Source organism: Polyodon spathula, chromosome 6, assembly GCF_017654505.1.
Source record: "Polyodon spathula isolate WHYD16114869_AA chromosome 6, ASM1765450v1, whole genome shotgun sequence".
Classification (NCBI taxonomy): domain Eukaryota; kingdom Metazoa; phylum Chordata; class Actinopteri; order Acipenseriformes; family Polyodontidae; genus Polyodon; species Polyodon spathula.
In genome coordinates, this window is record NC_054539.1 from 43,845,367 (window position 1) to 43,868,814 (window position 23,448).

A 23,448-nucleotide genomic window follows, 5' to 3' on the forward strand; every position below is an offset into this window, starting at 1 on the left:
TACTGTTGTTCTGCCAACAGCAAGGACGGTAAATATATACAATTTTGATTTCAGTTGTTATGTTCTACAGTAAGTGCCTTCACGGTGTATAGGCTGCAGTCTGAGACAGAAGGGAAGTGCAGCAGCTCAGTTTTTTTAACGCAGTACTATTAAGTCAGATGCCTGATGTGATTCCCTCATGATTATTCCCTTCATTGTCTTCAGGCCATGCGCCTCACAACAACCTGTGGCTTTCCTCTTTTGTTTTGCAGTGTGGGAATTTTGTCGTGCTGGTGGATCTTAATATTTTGCCTCAGGGCTCCAGTAAAGACACCAGCTGGTTTGCTGAGCAGCAGAAGGAGGTACATAAAAAAAAAAACCTTTTGACTTCAAAAGCATGTAGCTCCAGGGAAGAATGAAGACTACAATGATGCATTTAGATCTTTTTTGCATTGTTACAAAGAAACACACCATAGGCTGAACCTGCTGCAACCCCCCCCCCCCCATCAATTCTAATAGGGCTTTTATAGGCCTGTGATTTGTTTTATATTCCTCAGGTCACTCAATACTTCTCCTTTTGTAATCCTGTTTTAGCATTGTCAGGGCCTTCGCTGACAGATTAAATTCTAGTTTTCTATCTGTGACAATGGTGTATCTGCTGTATAGTTAATAGCTTGTCAAAATAGATATAATACAACAAAACCAAGGTAAAAGCAACTTACCCCATTATGTAATCAAACATTTACTATACTTTTGGGGTCATGCATATTTATAGTTAGAATTAATCTGAGTTGATTCTTCCATGATAATCAGAATGCCTTATACATGTGATCAGCATAATTTGTTACAAAGAAACATGAAATGAATAGGGTAATAAAATCCATGTGAATTAACAGGGCTGAATTCTAAATCAATTACTTCAGTGCATAAAACACTGAGCTGGTATTCCTGTGGAATTTGCTGTCATTAAAACAGTGTCACTGTAAAAAATGTCATAGTAAATTTAAAAAAGGCAGAAATAACAGTATAAATATAATGCATTTCGAGGAAATGTTTTTTTTACTATATATGGGGATCTATTTCAAGCTTAGCAAGCCCCATTATGTCCAATGGATGCAAGTTGGTGTTGCTCGATTAAAATTAAGCCTATTGTGTCAAATAAGAACTGATGGTAATCCATAGCACCCACAAGTGTCTCCGTTAAAGGCAAATTCCAAACAAACCTTAAAGAAGCAAACAAGTAGACTAAAGGAATATCAGCCTTTTTATCGTGAAGTTTAATTCTGTTTTACTTGACTTCATATGACTTCATTCTCAACTAAATAAAATGTATTTTCTTAATTTTCATGGCTATATGAAACAAGTTCACAATCCTTAATTATACAAACTGACATTTTTGACAGTTATCCATGAAATGACTTGCACTAGGTCGCAATGCTTTAAGCCTTCGGGAATTAGGGCTAGATAACTTGTAGGAAATAATTTACTTATTGCGTAAGTTAATTATTTAAACGTTTATGCATAATTACTTTTTATACATACTTTATACATATGTACATAGCATTACATAGTAGACTTGAAAAAACATTCTTATTTTTTAAGTGATTATTTCCTACTCCAACTAGGTTGTACAATCAATTGATCTTTCAGAGTAAATGTGTTTTTACTGTAACACAGGACAGTATTTATATTTTTCTTTTATTTATGCTTTAGGAAGTCAGCATCCTCCTTCGAGAAGCAGTAGATTTAAGAGTAAAGCAGTACCTGGAGGCCCGTAATCAGCATGTTCAGCCTAAACCAAGTAAAGAATTAACGCAAGCAAATCCTCTATGTATTAAAGGTAAGAAAAGTGTGTGGTGGTGCGAAGTGGGGCTGATTTAACAGCAAGCGCAAGGGCAAGACAAATATTCTGAATAGAGTAAAACAAGTAATTGCTGAGAACAATTTATCTGCCCCAAGCAGCAATGTTTTTTTTTTTTTTTTTTTTTTTTCTAGTTTTTACCAAGTTTTTTTCAAAAAAAAAATAAGGAAATCTTTAAAAAAAAAAAAAAAAAAGTTTTTTGTACTGCATTCAATGCTAGATAGGGCCCAATATGTCATATTTTATTATTTATTATTGTTGTGTTTGAGATGCTGTGTCATTTATAATTAATATTACACCCAAGCCATACCTCTACGACATTTAAAATTAATTATATTACATATGGAAAATATTATATATATATCTAATATATATATTATATATATATATATATATATAGATAATATATATATATAATATATATATGTGAGTAGTACCGTTTCTAGTTAGGAATGAGAAAGTAATGTGTTGACATTTTAACACTGTTATAATATAGTGTGGGTTTAATGTTCTCAATCTAAGATTAAAAACCTTTTAACCTGTCCTATGCCAGTAAACACAAAGTAGAAAAAAAAGGCTATTGTCTGTTTTGATCAGGCAGGTTAGACTGGGAGAATCATACATTGTTGCAATAAATAGGTGGGAACCAGAAAAAACCCAGCCAATGGTTATACAGGTGTTGCACCTCAGGTGTGACTGTGCAGACCTGTCTATCAAGGGTCTTGGCTGTCAGTCATCATTACAAGTACAACTGTCTCTTTAAGCAGATAAAAATGTATGGGTCTTGTATTTACATGCTGTGTGTACATGCCTGCTTTTCCTACACACTGTTTAGTGTATAGATTTGAAAGTTTGTTTTTAAAGAGACTGCTGTCAGTTTTGTGCTAATTAAAGCGTTGTTGTTAACATTGTTGATTTCCTTATATAAAAGCAGGATTACCTTATCATGGTCTTAGTGACCCACTGAATAATCAGCTACTCTGCAGATAAATTTAGCAAGTAAGGAAGCTCTTGATGCAGGTACAACTTAGCTACAATTAAATGTTCCAAACACTGTTGCAAACATTATTACACATATGGGATTACAGGGAAAGCAGTTTTTCCACCCTGTTAATTATCTGTGCAGTACCATATTACTGAGCACTTTGATGTTGCTGATGGTTGTGGTATGCATTCTGTATCCCTGAAGCTCTGTTCCTAATTCTATTGTCCTTTATCATTTATAAATCAAGGTTTGCGTGATGCTCATAACTGCACTGAAATACATCTAGGGACCTTAAGATACATAACGGTGTTAGATTCCATTCTATTGTCACCTAAATTCCATATAACTTTCTACGATGTAGACAGATTATGCAGAGTTTTCAAAATAAGCCAGTGACCGGCACGATCCTGTTTGTGCCGGGTGCTTTATTAAAAAAAAAAAATATATTAAGATCGTTTTTCAGGTATTATCATTGTCAATTTGTTGTCGCTGTAAGGAGATCTATAATGCATAATAGCTCTACAGATGAGCCCCAAAAAAAGCGTATTACCTTTGTTGTGGTATCATAAAAATATGTACCTAAGTGCTTGTCAGAGATACATCTGGGGGTTAATGCATTGAGGATGTACGCCTTTAAAAAGAAAGTCATGATGGGATATCAGCTGAGCCCATTGTCTGCTGATATACAAATGCCTCAGTGCAGAGAGAGGTGCTGTATTAGCACCAGCGGAATATGGTAACACCAGTTTCATGCAGCATTTGGGATGGCGATCAAATGTGTGCGAGTACTGTTGTGTAAAAAAAAAGAAAAAAAAAATGCTTAAAATGCATTTGAAAAAACAAAAACAGTGAAAATCTATAATAAAAATACACTTAAGGTTTGTGTGTTCCACATGTGGTGGCATTAACAAAGTTCTCAGAAAACTTAACATACAGTAAATAAAATAATTTTAATAAAGGGCAGTAATCCAGCAAAAAATCTCAATAAACAAAAAAGCAAGTGAAATCTTTACCGTAACAAACTGATTTTTTTTTTTCAATAAACTCCAATAAACCAACCTTATCTTTGCCAGTCAAATTGTAGAGTACCTAAAGTTTTGAGTCCCACAAACCATTTTTTTTTCCCCGTCTGTTGCATTCTTTAGCAGCTGCAACATTACAGTCAGGAATTTAAGTATGATTTAATCGTGCAGCAGATTCCCTAATTAGATGATGAGCAGATGATATCTCCTTAGCCAAAGAACCAAGAACGGCAATTTAAGACGAAATATTTAAGAAATTAAAAATGAAATGTACTGCAGTAACATAAACTACCATTCACTAAAATAGCTTTCAGGTTGTGCTAATGAAAATATAATGTGACAATGTGTTTGCTGTGGTGTGTTTTAATATAAAAAATTGTAGAACTAACACACTGCAATTTAAACTTGTTACTGAAAAATCAAAGTTAACATGCAATCATAAGAGCTGTCTGTTACATGTTGTCAGATCAGGACTTCACATAACACACCATGGGAGCTGCAGCATGCGGTTTCCCATATTACTCTATACAATTAAAGGTGTGGTCACCAATTCCACACACATTTTCAGCCAGTATTCTGTTGCATGGGCCTCCAAAAGTCGATTGTTCTTGTTGATCTTTGTTGTGAGCAGAGCTGAAGTAAAACCCCTTCATTGCACTAAAGGAGTACTTTGTCAGACACTACAAGCAGACCACTGCTAGCCTAGCACATGCTTAAACCATCCAAAATTCTGCTAGAATGCAACATAAAAATGCATTTAAAAAAATAATAATAATAAAAATAAATTCCCACACTCCCCCATTGGCACTAAGCGCCACGATGTGAACAGTGTCCCCTACTGCCTTGTATGTGCCATATACCTTAATTAAAAGTGAACACCTTTCACATTGATTTTGTGTGCTTCTAATTATATATATATATATATATATATATATATATATATATATATATATATATATATATATATATATATATATATATATATATGTGTGTGTGTGTGTTTCATGATTAATATGATAGATAGAGATTGTGAAAAACAAACAAAAATATGTATCTTTCAAAAGCTGCAAAATAGTTTCTAGTTGGGTGTACTTTGGTTAAAAGTTTTGAGTTAAAACCAGTCTAGTGGTCACATTTGCAAAGATTAAAGATGCAGACCAAATCTGATTTCAGTAGGATTGTGTCAGACCAGCTCAAGTATTCCTTTTTATTGTATTTTATAAATGTTTAAAATACACAACCCATCGTTGCTTCAGGGCTGCACCCACTTACTGATCAGGAGGACAGAAAAGAAACAGCCTCCACTGTCAAGCCAGTTATTTCTTTTCACTCACAGAACCTGATCAACAGATGTTACAATACTACTGAACCCTGGAGGCAAAGGCCCAGACTGGAAAGTCCCTGCCTCGACTTGTTAGGTGCCTGACCAGTAGGGGTTGCTGATGTGCAAGGAGATGAAATATCCCCAGCCAGTTTTCCCCCTAATCTTGATGTAGCACAAAGGTCACTGCTGTGCTGCCAGTGGGTGCACTTACATTATTTACTACTGTACAACGCATTTAACACTTTGCGGCTTATTTTAGTGATCTACTTTAAATTAACCTGCCTTTTAACTCTTGTAGGTTGCACTGATCTATTTTTAATAGCATTAAAAAATGCAATATTTAGAATTTCCAAGGTTTGGATCATCAGTGTTGTTGAAGCTGAAACCCAGGTATCCTTCAAGAAGCTGCTTGATGAAATTCTTGGATCAATAACTAACAACCAACCGAGCAAGATGGGCCGAATGGCCTCCTCTCATTTGTAAACTTTCTTATATTCTTATTAAAGAGCAAGTAACTTCAGATGTCATTTAAACTGGGGTTTTTTTTTGTTTGTTTTTTTAAAAAAACATATTTTTAGTTCCCTTATGTTTTTAAGATGTTTGTTTTCATTATGAGCGGTTATTGTTATTGTTGCACCAATATTTATTTATTTAGTTTTTCTCTAAATCTTCCCTTTCTTGGCTTGGAGCATGCTTAAGCTAGGCTGGATCTAGGTATCTGCACTGGACAGCATTCTTCGTCGCACTCTTCTTTTGCATAATAACTATATTCAGGGTTTAATAGCTTTTTTTTGTCAAAAAATATTGTATATTGTGAATAATCAAACAAAATGCAAAGGTTTTCATGCACATTGTCCTCTGTATATAATACAATCCTGTTCAAAAGACTTCTCCAGCTCTGAACCAAACAGTAAATGACCCCAGGAGAAAAAGGGATTTTCTCACAAGTAATTGAAGGGATTGAAGTTAATTGCAACCAGAAGTTTGACCTGGATGTGTAATGTTTTGACCCTTTATTTTTTGGTTTCCTACGTTTGTTTAAATATTCAGCACATACTGTGGTGGTACCACATTCCACTCAGTGGGGGGTGGGGTGGGGAAGGGTGGGGGGGGGTTCTGTACATTAACAACTTCAGTGCTGAAAATAATAACAGCCACCTTTACAGAGATATAGGCTTTCTGGTTATAGACTCACCATGGCAATAGTTAAAAGAACAAAAACACTTTCTGTGGTTTACAGCCAATTTTTGTGTATATATTAACCATTTGATATTAAAAAAAAAAAAAAAAAATGATTTACCACATTTCCTTTATTTGTACTGTATATAAGTCCAGTATGCCTGTATCATGTTTGTTTAAAGCAGCTACGTACTTTTTTAAAAGGCAAGGTATAATGTGAAGAAATGGTTCTGGTATACAACCTAGATATTGGCATACTGTAAATCTGCATAAACTGAAATGTGTGATGATTTAAAGATTCATTAAAACATGTTCATGTAATATATACAGTATTCATTCTAAATTGTCGACCCAAGGGACTTTTTCAGCCTGAAAAAAGAAACAAGGACCAGAGGTCACAAATGGAGATTAGACAAAGGGGCATTCAGAACAGAAAATAGGAGGCACTTTTTTACACAGAGAATTGTGAGGGTCTGGAATCAACTCCCCAGTAATGTTGTTTAAGCTGACACCCGGGGATCGGCCGAATGGCCTCCTCTCATTTGTAAACTTTCTTATGCTCTAAATTATATTATTGTGAAAGAAAACAATGAAATGGAACATCCTAAAAGGAATAGGCACACACTTACAATAGTTATATGACTTGTATGAGTGCTACTAAATGCTTTAAAACACCTGTTCTTACCTCTTAGAACAAATATATGCTCTTACACAGTTTTAGTAACATTATTACTGGTCCCCTTTTAATGTGCTGAGAATCTTTTGGTTCACCTTTTTTTTTTTTTTTTTTTTTTTTTTTTTTTGTTTAATTACTTGATTAGTTACTTTCAATCAGCAGCAGCAGCAGCAATGTTTAATCTATCACATTATTTAAAAATATCAGCATATTTCTAATTGAAACAAAGAACTAAAGGATTTGAATCACCAGTCTATTGCAAACAACTTACTAAGTGTGTTTATTTTAATCATCCATGCCAAGCACATAACTAGGTTTAAAAAAAAAAAAAAAAAAAAAAAAAAAAAAAAAAACCCAAACAAAAACTAAAAGTTTCTAAAATGGATAATGTCACATAGTTGAAATGTGATCACTAAGCAACTGGGTTAGAACAATATATTGGTGATATGGTGCTCTCCAGTTATTTACAATCGGCGTGAACTGTGTGGTATGTTTCAGATATAATTTACAGCACTTGACAGGAAGTTTTCTGCATCAATCATATACTTTAAACTACAGCTGTGGCTGTAATGTTATATGGACAGACATCAAAATAAAATCTGTCTACTAGAGAAGAGAGAACCTGCAGACATTCCATGGCACTCATCTGAATCTCACAGATAAGGAGAAAGGTAATTGATTGAGCTGCTGCCAGTTCAAATGAAAAGTCAGCAGATTTGAACATTCTTTGGCCTTTAATGTGGGCACAGATCTGCCTGTAAGGTGCAGTAAATAGGGTAAATGTGTGGGGGCTAAAAAAGACTGATTTCCGAAATGAAATTCAAACGGTTTGCAGTTGTATGCATTGAAACAATTTACGTTTAAGGTAATTTTACTAGGGTAAGAACTGGGTCCATCTCCCATACATACTGTATATGAGCAGAATGCACTGCATGCGATTCCTTGTCAGCTGATTTCCAAGTACAGCATTTTGTTTTTTAATCACTGCATTGAAAGCTTTTTGTTTTTTTTATTATAAAAAACACAGCAAACTGACTTGCGTCTTGTCAGTTTTCTTAACACAAGCTGGGCTAGATACCAGTGCAGAAAGGTCTGAAGCTCAAACAGACTGTAATTGTGGGATTGTATGTTTGCAGAGCTAATTTTAAAGGGAAAAAACAACAAAACAGCTTCCTTGTATAAACTTATTTAAAAAAAAAAAAAAAAAAAAACAGAATCACAAGTTTATATGAAATGCTTTGATAATAATCAGAATGTGGGGTCATGGATCTTGGTGTGATAGAGCTCTGCAGTTGGCAGTCTGTTACATTGATAAAAAAAAAAATTCACGTGAGACTATAAAATAGAAGAACAGAATACATATAAACAAAGACATGATCATTTTATGTGGATATACATAATTCTGCAACAATTGTCGAGGCCATTATTTTTAGCTACTCCATAATGTTCTGTTTTATTTTACTTGATAAGTTACATGAGAAAGTGATGGAAAGAACTGGGATTTAAACCTTTGTAGATTATCTATCTTTCCCAAAGGTATTGCACTTTAGTCATACCTTTTTTACCACAACAGTTTTCTTTTGTGAACTCATGCACGCAATTTTTAAGCTTCTTAGTTTGGGTTTACCATTTGGGTTACCTGGTCTACTTTTTCTAGGCAGTTGCCCGACGGTGAGATGTTGGCAGGTTGCAAGGTACGGCTTGCCTTGTACTCCTGCAGAAAAAAAATTCTAGTTCCGTGGTAGAGCTGTGCAGGTGCCAAATTTTTCTGGGAAGGGAACACCTGCCAGGCTGCTCCAGATAACTCAGCAGCTCGAAGGCATTTTCCCAGGCTCCCAGATGAATGGTCACTAATAGCCGTGGGAGAGGGCTTTCCAGTGTTGTACAGTGTACCACAGACTCCACTTGGCAGTCTTGCGAAGGCTTAAGTCTGGTTGGCTGTGACTGCAATGGAAAACAAGTGTTTCTGGATAGCTTTACAGTATAAAAATGTGTTTATAAGATTCATTTCATCAAAGTATGCTGAGGATGTGCAGCCCAGAAACGACATTCTTTCCATGCCTTTAATTAAGTATTTACCCACATCATTGCAATCTAAACATTTTCAAATCTAAACACATTTTCTAATTCGATTGCAACTCTGAAACTGTCAGGCCTCATTTGGTTCTATTTCAGCATGCTTGTGGAGTCCATGCAAAGCATGCAATAATCTGGACAATTCTGATTCTAATGTGAAAATGCTAATGTACTGATGATTTGTTAATCTTTTTACAAATGAGTTTCTGAGGCTATCAAAGTAATTTACATGTACCTGTTGTTGAATCTCAATCTTAAATGGGTTTCCATTTTCTGCTGTTACCCAATGCTTCTTACTGCAGAACTATGAATCGAACATGCTATAAAATCTACTCAAATTCTGCCATGTAATGTATAGTGGTAGCTCTGCAGGGACATGCAGACTAAGAGAATACATTGTAAAACCATGGCAGGGTCACAGTAAAACTGGAGTTCAGTAATACATGGCAGTATTTAAAATACATTAATGTTGCCTTTCCCTACCCTGGGACCCCTTACCTGGTTCTTTTAGGAAATCCACCATAAGCTCCCCTAAAGCAGCTTCCCGAACTGACTGGAGTTCTACCCCTGCCCTGCCAGTAGCTGCCAATCGTAGCTCTTGTCTTCCAGCTGACCCTTACAGCTAGCTGATCTATGTTGATTTCACAATAGTGCCCCCCCCTGCCCCCCTCTCCCCTCGCAACCTCAGGCATTTTGGATTCTGATTTGGAAATACTCTACGTCATTGCATAATAGTTTCCAGTTTGGTTGTACAAATCAGTTCTTAAAAACCAGAATAAACTCCCAGCCTCTGAAAATTTCATAAATACAAAACATTGTTCAGTTCATCACAGTCGTTTTAAAAAAAGTAATTGTGTCGGTCAATAGTGCCTTGTAGATCAAATATTGCTTTGAAGATTCTAATATTATTAATTTACATCCTGTTTGACCGTAAGACATCAAATCCATAAGGCTCAGCAGTCAATATAAACAATGCACAAACACACCTCAAATGTCTGCAAGAATGCAAACTTCATGACATAATTTGCAAGCAAAAAAGCTCTAAAATGTAGTAGTTCCTTTGAAATATTACACACACATTGCACTTAAGGCCAGAACCAAGTCCTTAGGATAAAAACAACATAACATGAACCCCTACTGTTACACCACACAGTTTATATATAATTAGGGAAGCAGAAATGGTAGCCTAAGCAGTAACTTATTCACGCAAGTTTTTCTCACAGCATAATGGTTAGAAAAACATTATATGTTTACATGAACCCAGGTTAACTATTTAACTTAACCATGTACTCGGCAAGTAATGTCCGTAGTAAGTTATTTTTAAAGCTGTGGAATATTTTGTGGTTTGGGGAAGATAACCTTAAGCAGTTTACAGTACACAAAAGGAAGACCACATTGAAGTGCCAGTTTTTAATTATTACAAGCATTCTGTTTTCTAATAAAGCACACAGTATTTAGGATCTTGGTTAGTGCTCTTGTTTCTGGAGATCAATTTTGTAATGCTTAATTTGAATGCCAAACAAAATGCTATCGGGAATTAACTAGAAAAATGGTCTGATTCCATACAAGCAATACCAAAGGAAGGTTAATGGTATAAGGTTTGCACTATCGGAGGCTGTGTGGTCCAGTGGTTAAAAAGAAAAAATGGGCTTGTAACCAGAAGGTTCCCAGTTCAAATCCCGGCTCAACCACTGACTCATTGTGTAACTCTGAGCAAGTCACTTAACCTTGTGCTTTGTTTTTTGGTTGAGACCTTGTTGTAAGTGACTCTGCAACTGATCCATATTTCATACACCACAGTCTCGTATCTTGAAAGCACTTTGTGTCCACTATCAAAGGCACCATATACAAATAAATATTATTATTATTATTATTATTATTATTATTATTATTACACTAGGGGTGCCCCAATAATCTGTAGCCTATCGGCATGGTACCGATATAAGAGAAAAAAACACAATTGGCTATCGGCAGTTTTTGTTATTTTAGCCATAATGTACACCAATATTCACAATTCAATTTCTTCTAGCACAGAATTTAATGTTTGGCCATGGGGGGGTTATTAAATAAGGCAAGAACACTGAGACAGTCATTTTGTGACGTGCAATCATCCTGCAGTAAATAAGTCCAAGTAGTATATGATTAAAATAAAAATTTAATGAATGTTGTTGTAGTTGACATTGCATAGGCTATATTTTTGTTTCAACTGTACAGTATAGGTTGAAGTTATAATACACAATGTTTGACAGCAATTCAAAAAAGACAAAGCCAGCACTTGCGTGGATTGATTTTAAATTGGATTCGCAATTGGTGCTGAGAAGTTCCAGTGGGCATCTATCTATTGGAGCCCGCTAGAACTGAAATCTGATTGGCTGATGGTATTGAATAATTTTGTAATGTGTGTTTTTCTACAAAGTGTTTTTACTAGTGCAAATGCAATGTGTTCTTTGTGTGACTGTGTTGTAAAACAAATGTATAAATTGCTGTCATGCACACAATATAATACTACTTTATTCTTTCTATCCATTTTCTGAAGTAAATTCAACAAGTAAAGAATACATGTTAATTTTTTAACATTTATAATAATAAAACAGTTTAAATATATTACCCCTATGTCTTGTTCTAGTAGTTTACAATAGCTTACCTGCACCGTCTATTATTATCAGTACCCTATCGGTATCGGCACATCGGCTATCGATATTGGCCAAGAAAATATTTATCACTGCACCGCTAGTTTACACAATCTAATTCATTTAAAGTGATTTCCACTCAAGCAAGACACAGTAACATGTTGTGTTTAGTTGTGAACACACTTTAAATTAGTACAAGTGCTTGATGGCATGACAGTGGACAGAGATCACATTTTGTCCCCAATCTGAAATAAATGGTGTTCAGTGAGAATACGGGGAGATTAGCAAGCCTTTGATGTATGAAATTTAATAAACTGTTGGTGTATGTTTGCCTGTGATTAATTTCCAACTGGATTGGTTTGAAAAAATAAATAAACACACATTTTATTATATATATATATATATATATATATATATATATATATATATATATATATATATATATATATATATATATATATATATATATATAGTGCCTATAGAAAGTCTACACCCCCTTTCAAAATGTTCACCTTTTGTTGCCTTATATCCTGGAATTAAAATGCATTAAAATATTGTTTTTTTTTTTTTTTTTTTATCTACACATCCTACCCCACAACTTCCAAGTGAAAAAAAATATTCTAGATATTTGTAGAAAATTAATTAAAAATAAAAACTGAAGTAGCTTAGTTGGATATGTGTCCACCCCCCTTGCAATAGCAATCCTAAATTAGCTCAGGTGTAACCAATCACCTTCAAAATCACATGCCAACTTAAGTGGCCTCAACCTGTGTTAAATTGTAGTGGTTCACATGATTTCAGGATAAATTCAGCAATTCCTGTAGGTTCCCTCTGCTGGGTAGTGCATTTCAAAGCAAAGACTCAACCATGAGCACCAAGGCGCTTTCAAAAGAACTCTGGGACAAAGTTGTTGAAAGACACAGATCAGGGATGGGTATAAAAAAATCAAAGGCCTTGAATATTCCTTGGCGATTGGTCAAGACGATTATTAAGAAGTGGAAGGTATATGGCACCACCAAGACTCTGCTTAGATGAGGCCGTCCCTTCCAAACTGGATGACCAAGCAAGAAGGACACTTATCAGAGAGGCTACCAGCAGGTCAATGACAACTTTGCAAGAGCTATAGGCTTTTATAGCCAAGACTGGTCAAAGTGTGCATGTGACAACAATATCCCAAGCAGTCCACAATTCTGGCCTGTATGGTAGGGTGGCAAGAAGGAAGCCATTACTCAAGAACGTTTTTGCTGTTTGAAGTTTGCAAAAAAACACTCGGGAGATTCTGTAGCCATGTGGCAAAAAGTTTTGTGGTCTGACAAAACTAAAATGGAACTTTTTGGCCTAAATGCAAAGCGTTGTGTTTGGTGCAAACCCAACACAGCACATCGCCCAAAAAATACCATCCCTACTGTGAAGCATGGTGGTGGCAGCATCATGTTATGGGGATGTTTCTCATCGGCAGGGACTGGGGAACTTGTCAGGATAGAAGGGAAAATGAATGGAGCAAAGTACAGAGAAGTCCTTAAGGAAAACCTGCTGCTCTCTGCAAGAAAGCTTAAACTGGGACGGAACTTCACCTTGCAGCATGACAATGACCCAAAGCACACAGCCAAAGCTACACTGGAGTGGCTAATGAACAAAAAGGTAAATGTCCTTGAGTGGCCCAGTCAGAGCCCTGACCTAAATCCAGCGGTTTGAGTCGCTCCTTCCCAGGGATCCAGCAACATTAGTCTGCTGACTTTGTGCTCTCCCCCCCTGGCTGCATAGATCCGGATGGAGTTCTTTTATTGTTCATTTTGGCTTTTAGCTAAAATATGAGATTTTTTTTTATGTTATATTAGTTTGTTTTGTTGAAAGATTTTTCTCTTATTTTTTAGTGCTACAACACAAATGTAGCAAGAGCAACTGCTGAGCTCAGCAAGATACTTTGTTGTGGTTGCTTATAATCTCTTCTGCAGTATCTTGATGCTGTTTTGGTGACAGCTTTAGCATCCCCATTGTGAAGGCTGTTGGTACAATTCTACCAAAACAAGCTTCCCTCAGTCTCGTGTGTGGTATTGCCTGAATGGCTCGTACAGGTGGGCATCCCTGTACGTTGCAACCCATGGTGACTGCGAACCGATTGACCCGTACCGTAACGGTACCGAGGTCACCAACCCACTCCGTTCCCATACCCGCTACCAAACCGGGATTGAGGTTACTAAACCAATACCATCCCGGTGCTAAAGTCACCGGACTGGTACTGTCCCAGAACAAACCCGGTTCCTTACCATACAGAACTGTTGCTAAAGCCACCAAACCGGTACTGAACTGAACCATCCTAGTTTTTACACGGCCCACTACTGACCGGTGCTCAGATCACCGCTCTGGTACCAGGTCGGTCCCACTCGGGTCCCGCCCAGTCAGTATTTATAAGCAGATTGAGGCAGCAACAGTACAACCCAATACTGTACACTACATTGCAAGCTTCTTGCATCATGCCCGGGTTCTAACCCTGTACGACATGCAATGCCAGTCTGCCTATGGAGGACAAACACGGCAGGTGCTCTTCCTGCTTGGGGCCAGAGCACGCCAAGGAGGCACTGGCTAATTGCAGCTTCTGTGAGTTTTGTGCACCTTTCTCCAAGCGTACGCTTGAGAAACTTTTATCGCGGAGCTCTCTGCGTCCCTTACTCTTGATCAGCACTCTTCCCCATCTCCCTTTGTTAGAGAGGTGGCTGTGTCCTCGCCCCATGGCTGTGTGCCAAGGGAGAGCAGACGACGCACCTGGGAAAGTAGCCCAGGCAGAAAACTGCCCTCACTGTCTCCCCTGAGGAAGAAGAGGAGTTGATTGTCCAAGTGATAGGCAGATTCTGAGTAAATGGAAAAGCTCTGGGCAGCTGTTTCCCATCAAGGTCCTGTTATCGTGGAATTACTGCAGGAACATTCGGTGGGTTCTTAATACCTTTCAGAGTGGCTATTCCCTGCAGTTCAAGCATGGTCCCCCACCCTTGGGGGTGTGACTACAACATCAGTCATGGACCCGCAAGACGCCGCTGTGGTGTCTCGGGAGGTAGCTATTTGCATGATAGACCCCCTCCAGTGGGAGGAGGGGTTCTACTCCAGGTACTTCAAGTGGCAAAGCTGAATGGTGGTCGATCCCCAACCTTAGGCAGGTCAACCTGTATCTGAGCCGAAGGATGTTCAAAATGTTCAAAAGAGCCGCACACAGGAAGTATCTACGGTTTGCTTTTCAGGGAACAGTGTACGAGTTCCATCTCTTGCCTTTTGGCCTCTCCCTAGCTCCCCGTGCCTTCTCGAAGTGCATGGAAACAGTCCTGGCCCCACTGAGGCTCAAAGGCATCAGAGTGCTCAATTATCTGGAGCACAGATAGACAGGTCTCCAGCACAGACAGAGGCCCACATGGAACTTGTCACCAACCACCTTCAATGTTTAGACCTTATAGTGAATCATGCAAAGAGCCAGCTCACTCCTTCCTAGACAGCCTCCTATCAAGGAGTGTGCTTGGAATGTAGGGCCATGCTGTGCACTCTATCGGATAGCAGAGTGTAGAGAATAGCTGCCTGCTTGGAGCTAATTCAGCTCAGCGAAGCGCTAAAGGTAGTGATGTTCCAGAAACTGGGCCTGATGGCAGCAGCTTCCCAGACCCTTCCATTGGATCTCCTGCACATGCGCTCTCTGCAGGCCTGGTTCAACAGCACGGTTTTTCTACCCATGTTGAACCGTGGCCATCTATTTACAATGTCTCGTTATTCTCTAAAGCAGGGGTGTCAAACATACGGCCCCTGGAGCGATTTCATCCGGCCTGCGGAATATAATTTTTTTTATTTACTAGAATACAAGTAAAAAAAAAAAAGAGTTCTGGGACGAATATCTGAACTAATGTTTTGTTTTTTTACATGTATTTGAAGTAAAAAAAAAAAAAAAAAAAAAAAAAAAAAAGTCAGTGATCGTAGAAATTATTTTATCTGTGTATGTGACAAAGTGCCCGCCCCTGTGTGTATTTTCTGTTATATGTTGTGTGTGGTCTGTTAAATGTTGGTGTATAGGCATTGGTACACAGGATATAAACGGGCCTGTGTTTCACGTGTGTTTAAAAATGTATAATTGTATTTAGGTACAGGATTGTACATCACTTCACGTGCATTTAAAGTATTTAAAAAGTGAGCACAAGGTTGCACATAATTAATTCACGTGCTGGAATTCAAGTGAATCATTCATTGGTAATTGAATCCCAGCACAACAGTATATATAGATGCACGTTTTACTCACTCTGGGTTGTTGTGTGTTCGGTGAGTGGAGAACGGGATTGGAGATGGAGGTAGTAATAATAATAATAATAATAATAATAATAGTAGTCGTAGTTAAATATCTGCTATTTTGAAAGATAAAAGTTGTACACTTGGATTCTTACCACCACTACAATCGGGGTACATTGCAAAACTCATTAAGAACATAAGAAAGTTTACAAACGAGAGGAGGCCATTCGGCCCATCTTGCTCGTTTGGTTGTTAGTAGCTTATTGATCCCAGAATCTCATCAAGCAGCTTCTTGAAGGATCCCAGGATCTCCAGACCCTCACGATTCTCTGTATAAAAAAGTGCCTCCTATTTTCTGTTCTGAATGCCCCTTTGTCTAATCTCCATTTGTGACCCCTGGCCCTTGTTTCTTTTTTCAGGTCAAAAAAGTCCCTTGGGTCGACATTGTCAATACCTTTTAGAATTTTGAATGCTTGAATTAGGTCGCCACGTAGTCTTCTTTGTTCAAGACTGAACAGATTCAATTCTTTTAGCCTGTCTGCATATGACATGCCTTTTAAGCCTGGAATAACTCTGGTCGCTCTTCTTTGCACTCTTTCTAGAGCAGCAATATCTTTTTTTTATAGCGAGGTGACCAGAACTGAACACAATATTCAAGATGAGGTCTTACTAGTGCATTGTACAGTTTTAACATTACTTCCCTTGATTTAAATTCAACACTTTTTACAATATTACTATTATATAATACTTTTTTATAGCTTCCCCACATTGTCTAGATGAAGACATTTCTGAGTCAACAAAAACTTCTAGGTCTTTTTCATAGATTCCTTCTTCAATTTTAGTATCTCCCATATGATATTTATAATGCACATTTTTATTTCCTCTGTGCAGTACCTTACACTTTTCTCTATTAAATGTCATTTGCCATGTGTCTGGCTAGTTCCGGATCTTGTCTAGATCATTTTTAATGACCTTTGCTGCTGCAACAGTGTTTGCCACTCCTCCTACTTTTGTGTCGTCTGCAAATTTAACAAGTTTGCTTACTATACCAGAATCTAAATCATTAATGTAGATTAGGAATAGCAGAGGACCTAATGCTGATCCCTGTGGTACACCACTGGTTACCACACTCCATTCTGAGGTTTTTCCTCTAATCAGTACTTTCTGTTTTCTACCTGTTAACCACTCCCTAATCCATGTACATGTGTTTCCTTGAATCCCAACTGCGTTCAGTTTGAGAATTAATCTTTTGTGCGGGACTTTGTCAAAAGCTTTCTGGAAATCTAAATAAACCATGTCATATGCTTTGGAATTGTCCATTATCAATGTTGCATTCTCAAAAAATCAAGCAAGTTAGTTAGACACGATCTCCCTTTCCTAAAACCATGTTGACCGTTTCCCAGGACCCTGTTACCATATAGGTAATTTTCCATTTTGGATCTTATTATAGTTTCCATAAGTTTGCATATAATAGAAGTCAGGCTTACTGGTCTGTAGTTAGCTGGTTCAGTTTTGTTTCCCTTTTTGTGGATCGGAATTATGTTTGCAATTTTGCAGTCTGTCGGTACATTAATCAACGTTTTAATTTTCTTTCATGATACAATCCTAGTATTGTTAAGTGGGATGCAAAAAAAGAAATAAGTGAGTCATTTTTTTTTCATTGTACAATGCCCTCTTTTTAACGTTTTATTTTATTTGAAGTGTTTATTTAAGTTAAAAACCAATGTTATTACTTTATGAAAATGTGTATGACCGCTTTGTTTATTACGAAGACACAAGGGCAGTGATTATTTTAAAAGAAACGTGTTGTCTACTTTTGTTTTTACTTGAAATACACACACAATTTAACTAATGTATTGCTTTTTTTGTTTTGTAGTTAATTCATGAGGATAAAGGTCCTTTTGGGATATTTTTCAACTTTAATACAGTGTTACATGTAATTGCTTTTATAACATTTTTAAAACGAATATCCGAACAAATATCTAAATCTTGAACGAATATCCAAAGTAAGCAAAGTATAAGTCGATACTGGTCAAATTGTTTATTTAGCACTCACCAAAAAGATAGAGACAAAGAACATTAGTGACTGCTATTGCTGCTCCTGATGCCTGGAACCTTTTCTTGAACCAGCGCGTCAACATTTGGAACAAATGTCTGGGCTGAGAATATCAAGTTAAGTGGAGAATAACATTTTGATTTATTGATATTCATGATGGAGAAAGATTGATGCTTCTCAGGAAAACACTATTTCAGCAGCTTTTAGCAGCATTTCTTCAAAAACTCCATCAGAAAATGGCTTTGAAGAAACAGCTATTTTTTGAGCAATCATGTCTTGCCTTAACAGCAGCATCACTTATGCTACAAGCATTAGTAAACATCAATTGCCCTTTCTCAATGACTAATTCAGTATTTATCTTCACGTACTGTTCCTGTATATTTATCATATTTAATTAATATTATATTTATCACATTAAAAGACACTGTGTTGTCTACTCGAACCAGCTGACGCACTGCTGTCTCACCCACGTGGTCAGCAATTCACAGTAATCACAGCAACATGACAATTTGTGTTGCTCATGTGAAGGAATTCGTTGGAGGCATGTTTGTACACGTCTTCTAAGAGTTGATGGTGAGTAAAATAATCTATATGCTATTTAGGGGAATGCAAATATGCTTTGTATGATAATTTTTGTTAAATACAATAACTTTGAGGTTTTGGGTTCGTCTTTGTACTTTAATAACTGTCCCTCGGCACTCAGCCCGCGCCCAGCACCAGGGATCGGATCAAGCCTGCCAAATGAAACGAGTTTGACACCCCTGCTCTAAAAGCACTCTCGTGGTGGAAACAGCCAACTCATCTACCCCTAGGTGTATCACTAGGCAGTGTCACCAGAAGAGAGATCATCACCACCCTGGGCTGGGGCGCTGTGTGGAATGGCCGGAGTGCGCAACGTGTGTGCGAACCCTCCCTGGCAGGGTCTCCACATCAATGTTTTAAAGCTGCAGGCAGTTTACCTGGCCTTGCAGAGTTTTTTGCAAGTGGTTCGAGGGAGACGTATGCTTGTCCGTACAAGCAACAGAACAGTGGTGGCTTACATCAACCACCAGGGAGGCGTGAGGTTGCCCAGTCTCCATCATGTGGCCCGCAAGCTTTTGCTCTGGGCACGAGAACCTCCTCTCACTGTGGGCAGTACAACTGCCCAGGTTGACAAACTGGGCGGTGGACCTCACAGGGAGAGTCCCCAGCGGCTCAGAGTGGAGCCTTTAACCCAAGGTAGTGAGCCTCATTTGGGAAAGATTTGAGAGAGCAGAGATAAATCTCTTTACCTCCTATGAATCAACCCACTGTCAATTCTGGTTCTCCATAATAGGAGGCGGGGACCCACTGGCATAGGCGCCTTGGCACACCAGTGGCAGAATCAACTGTTATATGCCTTCCAACCGTTCGCCCTGCTCCCACTGCGTCTGGAAAAAATCAAGCAGGACAGGCCAAGGTGCTCCTAGTAGGCTCTTATTTACCCAGGAGAACTGCTCAGTCAGGCATGGGGGACTTTATGGCATCCCAATCATCGAGCCTGCAGCTCTGGGTCTGGCCCCTGAATGGCTGAATTTAAGCCATCTGGGGCTTTCTAATAGGGTCATTGACACCCTGCAGAATGCTGGAGCACTGTCTACGTGTTCCCAGTAATGGTTCAAGTAGGGCGTTTTCCAGATGTGGTCTAACTGGTAGCCATTTCGGCCTGCCATGTCAAAATTGACTCTCTCTTCCCAAGAGCTCACTTTCTGGTGGTACAATTTTTGACATGAGCTCGGTGGCTTCAGCTGTCTATGAATGACATTGTTCCTCACTAGAGGCTAAACGTGGTGCTTAAACCTTTCCGGTCCAATGTTGGACCCTGTCCGACATCATCAAAAAGATGTCAAGCACAGGTCTCTAGTCGTCTTTTCTCCAGAAAAAGCTGAAAAAAACCTTTCGATGGCCGAGTGAGACCGAGAGAAGCTGGAAAAAAGGGTCAGATCTGAGCAATGCACATAGCTCCTGCACCACAGAGATAAAACGGAGATAAACAAACAAGATAGCTGCTTCCGCATCTTGTGCTCAAAGAATATCACAGAGATTTGCAGAGCTTTTTTGGATGTTATAGTAATAAAATGACATGGATCGCATTATTGAGGAGTTTGGTAATAAAACGGCTAATCAGGAAATGATTTATCAGTATGCACTACAATGAAGAGGTATGTGATAAATACAGCGAACAAGGGGTGGGGCAGGGCTAGAGATGTAGTACTGAGCGTCCTGTTCATATGCAGTGCCTTTTAAACCTGTTTTACTGTGGAAATAAATAAATACTCTTAAACAGCGCGTGTAAAATAAACGGCGCATGTGAAAATAAATTGGACCTGTCGTGCCTCACAGGCACTGAATAAATGGACCACAAAGGGTTAATGCACTCGTGAAGCCTCCATTTGAGCCCATACATTTGGCTGAGCTGAAATTCTTATCGCTCAAAGTGACTTTCTTGCTCGCTATTACCTCCACAAAGCGGGCGAGTCAGATGCAAGCATTCTCAACAAGGTGTCGGCTACTCCTTATACCTTCACTAGGTTCTACAAGCCAAATGTTATGGATCCTCAAAACCCTGGTGTTAAGGGCGGTTTCCCAGTCGACCCTACACAGGCATAGAGGTGAGTTTCTCCCTTAATTTTAGTCACCCTAGCTACTTGTTACTGGAGTTCCGTATGGTAACGCACAAGGCAGCCTCTCGGCTTAGTCTTGTAGAATTCCAATCAATATTGCCATTGCAACGGCTTTGCTACACTCAGCCATGTGGTAACGGTTACATTTCATACTTGAAAAAGAACGTTAGGTTATTATCGTAATCCTGGTTCCCTGAAATAGAAATGTAACCCTCAAGGTTGCATGCCTCCATGATTTCAGCAGGCTGAGATCTGTGAGCGGAGTTCTTTTGTACCCTCGGGGGCAGGGCATGACTGCGTCACAGGCTCGTTGAGCAGCTTTGGTATATCAGTATTCAGGTTTCTGGCCTTTAGGAGATAAATACGCATTGGGTAATGGTTGCGTTTCTAGTTCAGTGAACCAGGACAATAAATAACCTTACTTTTTATTATACTCAGGTTTTGCACCTGATCTGTATCCAACAGAAGACATTGGGCAGAAAGTCAAGAATATGTCAAAAAGAAACTGTGGGAAAAGTAATTGTTCATTGTTATGTGTTATGTGTGTAACTATGGATATTCCATAGCTGGCTAAAGCTGAGGGAACACAGAGCTACTTTTTTTCAGCAACGGTGGCTTGAAACCTGGTTTCAGGAGACCAAGTGTGATGCAGTTTTGCTGTACCAAACCCAAAGTCTCCCCTAATGTGCCATGCAGTGATCTGAAACCCAGTCTCCTTAAACCAAGTTCCATGCCACAAAGTGGCTTAGTTATCCCTCCACTTAAGGTATATTTAAAGAGAATTTCTTCTAAAAGACATGGCCAACCAAATTCTTTATTCATACCTAATTTTAATGTGCAAATGGAAATGTGCCACATCTATGACGCTGAGGTGATAATAAAGAAAATTTCCATTACTCTGGGTAAAACTCTGTTTTATTACCACTACCATTTCTGGTTGAGATGGGGCAATGGTATTTTTAGGTTTCCTGTGCAGCCTGTATTTGACAACCCCTTGTCCAGATCTGTAGCCAGGTCATTTAGAGATGGGTGGCGTGCACCATGCTGTGATCTTCACCGCTGCACTCTGAACTCTGCAATACAATATCCAGATTGTTACTAATATTCATACAGGATAGCATGTCATTGCCACATACTCGTGAGATGGTGCAACTTAGTCGCAGTGTGGTCCTGCTTATAGGGCTTAAATTAATGTTGCAACTCTGTTATTAGGCAACTTAAGTGGTTGTGTTTAATACTTGCCTGCCCAGTGAGTCAGATTACTTTTGATTGAATGTGTTAGTGCACCTCAGTGAAGTCTTTGGAACGACCATCCACTCTCAAGGCCTTAATGATGTTTAATCTTTTTTTAAATGCTGCGGCACACAGTCGTACAACAAAAGATATATTAGCTGCCAAAACTAGGACTAACAAACTGCTTGTGAAACAAAAACATAAATGTACTGCTTAGTAATAGCCAAGGAACACTTTGCCAAAACCAACTTAAACTGTTCTGTACTTTTAAAGGTTTTAACAACAGCTGATGTCTTAACTTGTACTTTAGTAGTTCCCAACTTCATGTCCAGACATTTCGTCAAGCCTTATCCTGGGAATTGGCAAGATAAAGTCACCAGGGAAGAAAACAAGAAAACAAAAATAGCTCTGGACTATATGGACAAGGTTCTTCAGATCTAATGTACAAAAAAAACAGTGCTTCAAATACAGTACATGTTGCTCTTGTCTGCGGGAAAGATGTGTGTACCACAGAGATATCAGTAGGATCTGTCCTGTTGCCAAAAAGTACTAATTATGAATCTGGATTCTTTACATGAACTGACTGACCTAAAATGGCTAACATTTTTCTGTTGACCTTAAATTTTTTAACTGTAAACTATATACCGTAGTTGATATATCATAATTGTCGGAATATAACGTGCATCTTGTACACACGACTGAAGTGTCTTGTATAACGTGAATCTCTTGTGTAACTCACTTATCCTTGTACTGTATGCTACCTAAAACACTACCCAACATTGTGCAGGATTTAAAAAATGGTTGGGGTCACATCGAAAGTGTGCTGGGAGAGGTTTGCCACTAGCTCACTATGAGAGCAAGTCAGTTGACTTCAGTTTTAATAATGGACTTGGTTTGGTTGGGCTATTGGAACAAAGAATAATCTATAGTGTAATAAATATAGTAAATGGTTATTTTTTCTGAATAGCTGTACTATTGAAAATATATATTTTTTAACAAATTAGCGTTCTTTGATCAACAAAAAGAGACAAGAGAAACAGTGTCTTGGTCATATCCACATTGGTGAAATGCTACCTTTACTGTAAACTTCCATCTTTTAATCTACTCCACATGAAGACCAGCCCAGCAGGTTTAGTTACAATTGTTTCTAAGTGGCTGTTACTATATCTACCCTTCATGATGGCCAATATTAAAAAGCTCTGACGAAGGGTGAATATAAGTTAGCTACTGTTTTGGTTGCACAGGTGTAAAGTCCTGAAATAGGCCACCTACCAACAATTCTCTTGCTCTCAAGTGACTTAAATTATTGAGTAGTTTGCAGTCCGTAGCAACGTGTTTTTGTTTTTACATCAAACCTGGAACAGACTTGTCGATCATTTGCCAAAGGGCTTAACTGTCTACCTGGACCAGTTTTGTGGTTAGCAGAAACTTTTCGTATATCATTACTTAAAATGTTGTCACCTGTTTCTTTTTGAAGTAGATTCTAATAGATGGTAGTTGGCATTATGTTAAAATCTGTATTTGGGGG

At 38.2% G+C, this 23,448-nt stretch overlaps 1 protein-coding gene across 1 annotated transcript in view; it reads left to right on the top strand.

Annotated features, from left to right (window-relative positions):
• LOC121317680 (SLX4 interacting protein) overlaps positions 1–23,448 on the top strand; it is a 65,051-nt gene that overhangs the window by 18,361 nt on the left and 23,242 nt on the right. The window contains exons 3-5 of the mRNA XM_041253841.1: positions 252–341; positions 1,693–1,845; positions 19,017–19,263. Coding sequence (XP_041109775.1) covers positions 252–341; positions 1,693–1,845; positions 19,017–19,263 — 490 coding nt within the window. The remainder of the gene's footprint in view (positions 1–251; positions 342–1,692; positions 1,846–19,016; positions 19,264–23,448) is intronic.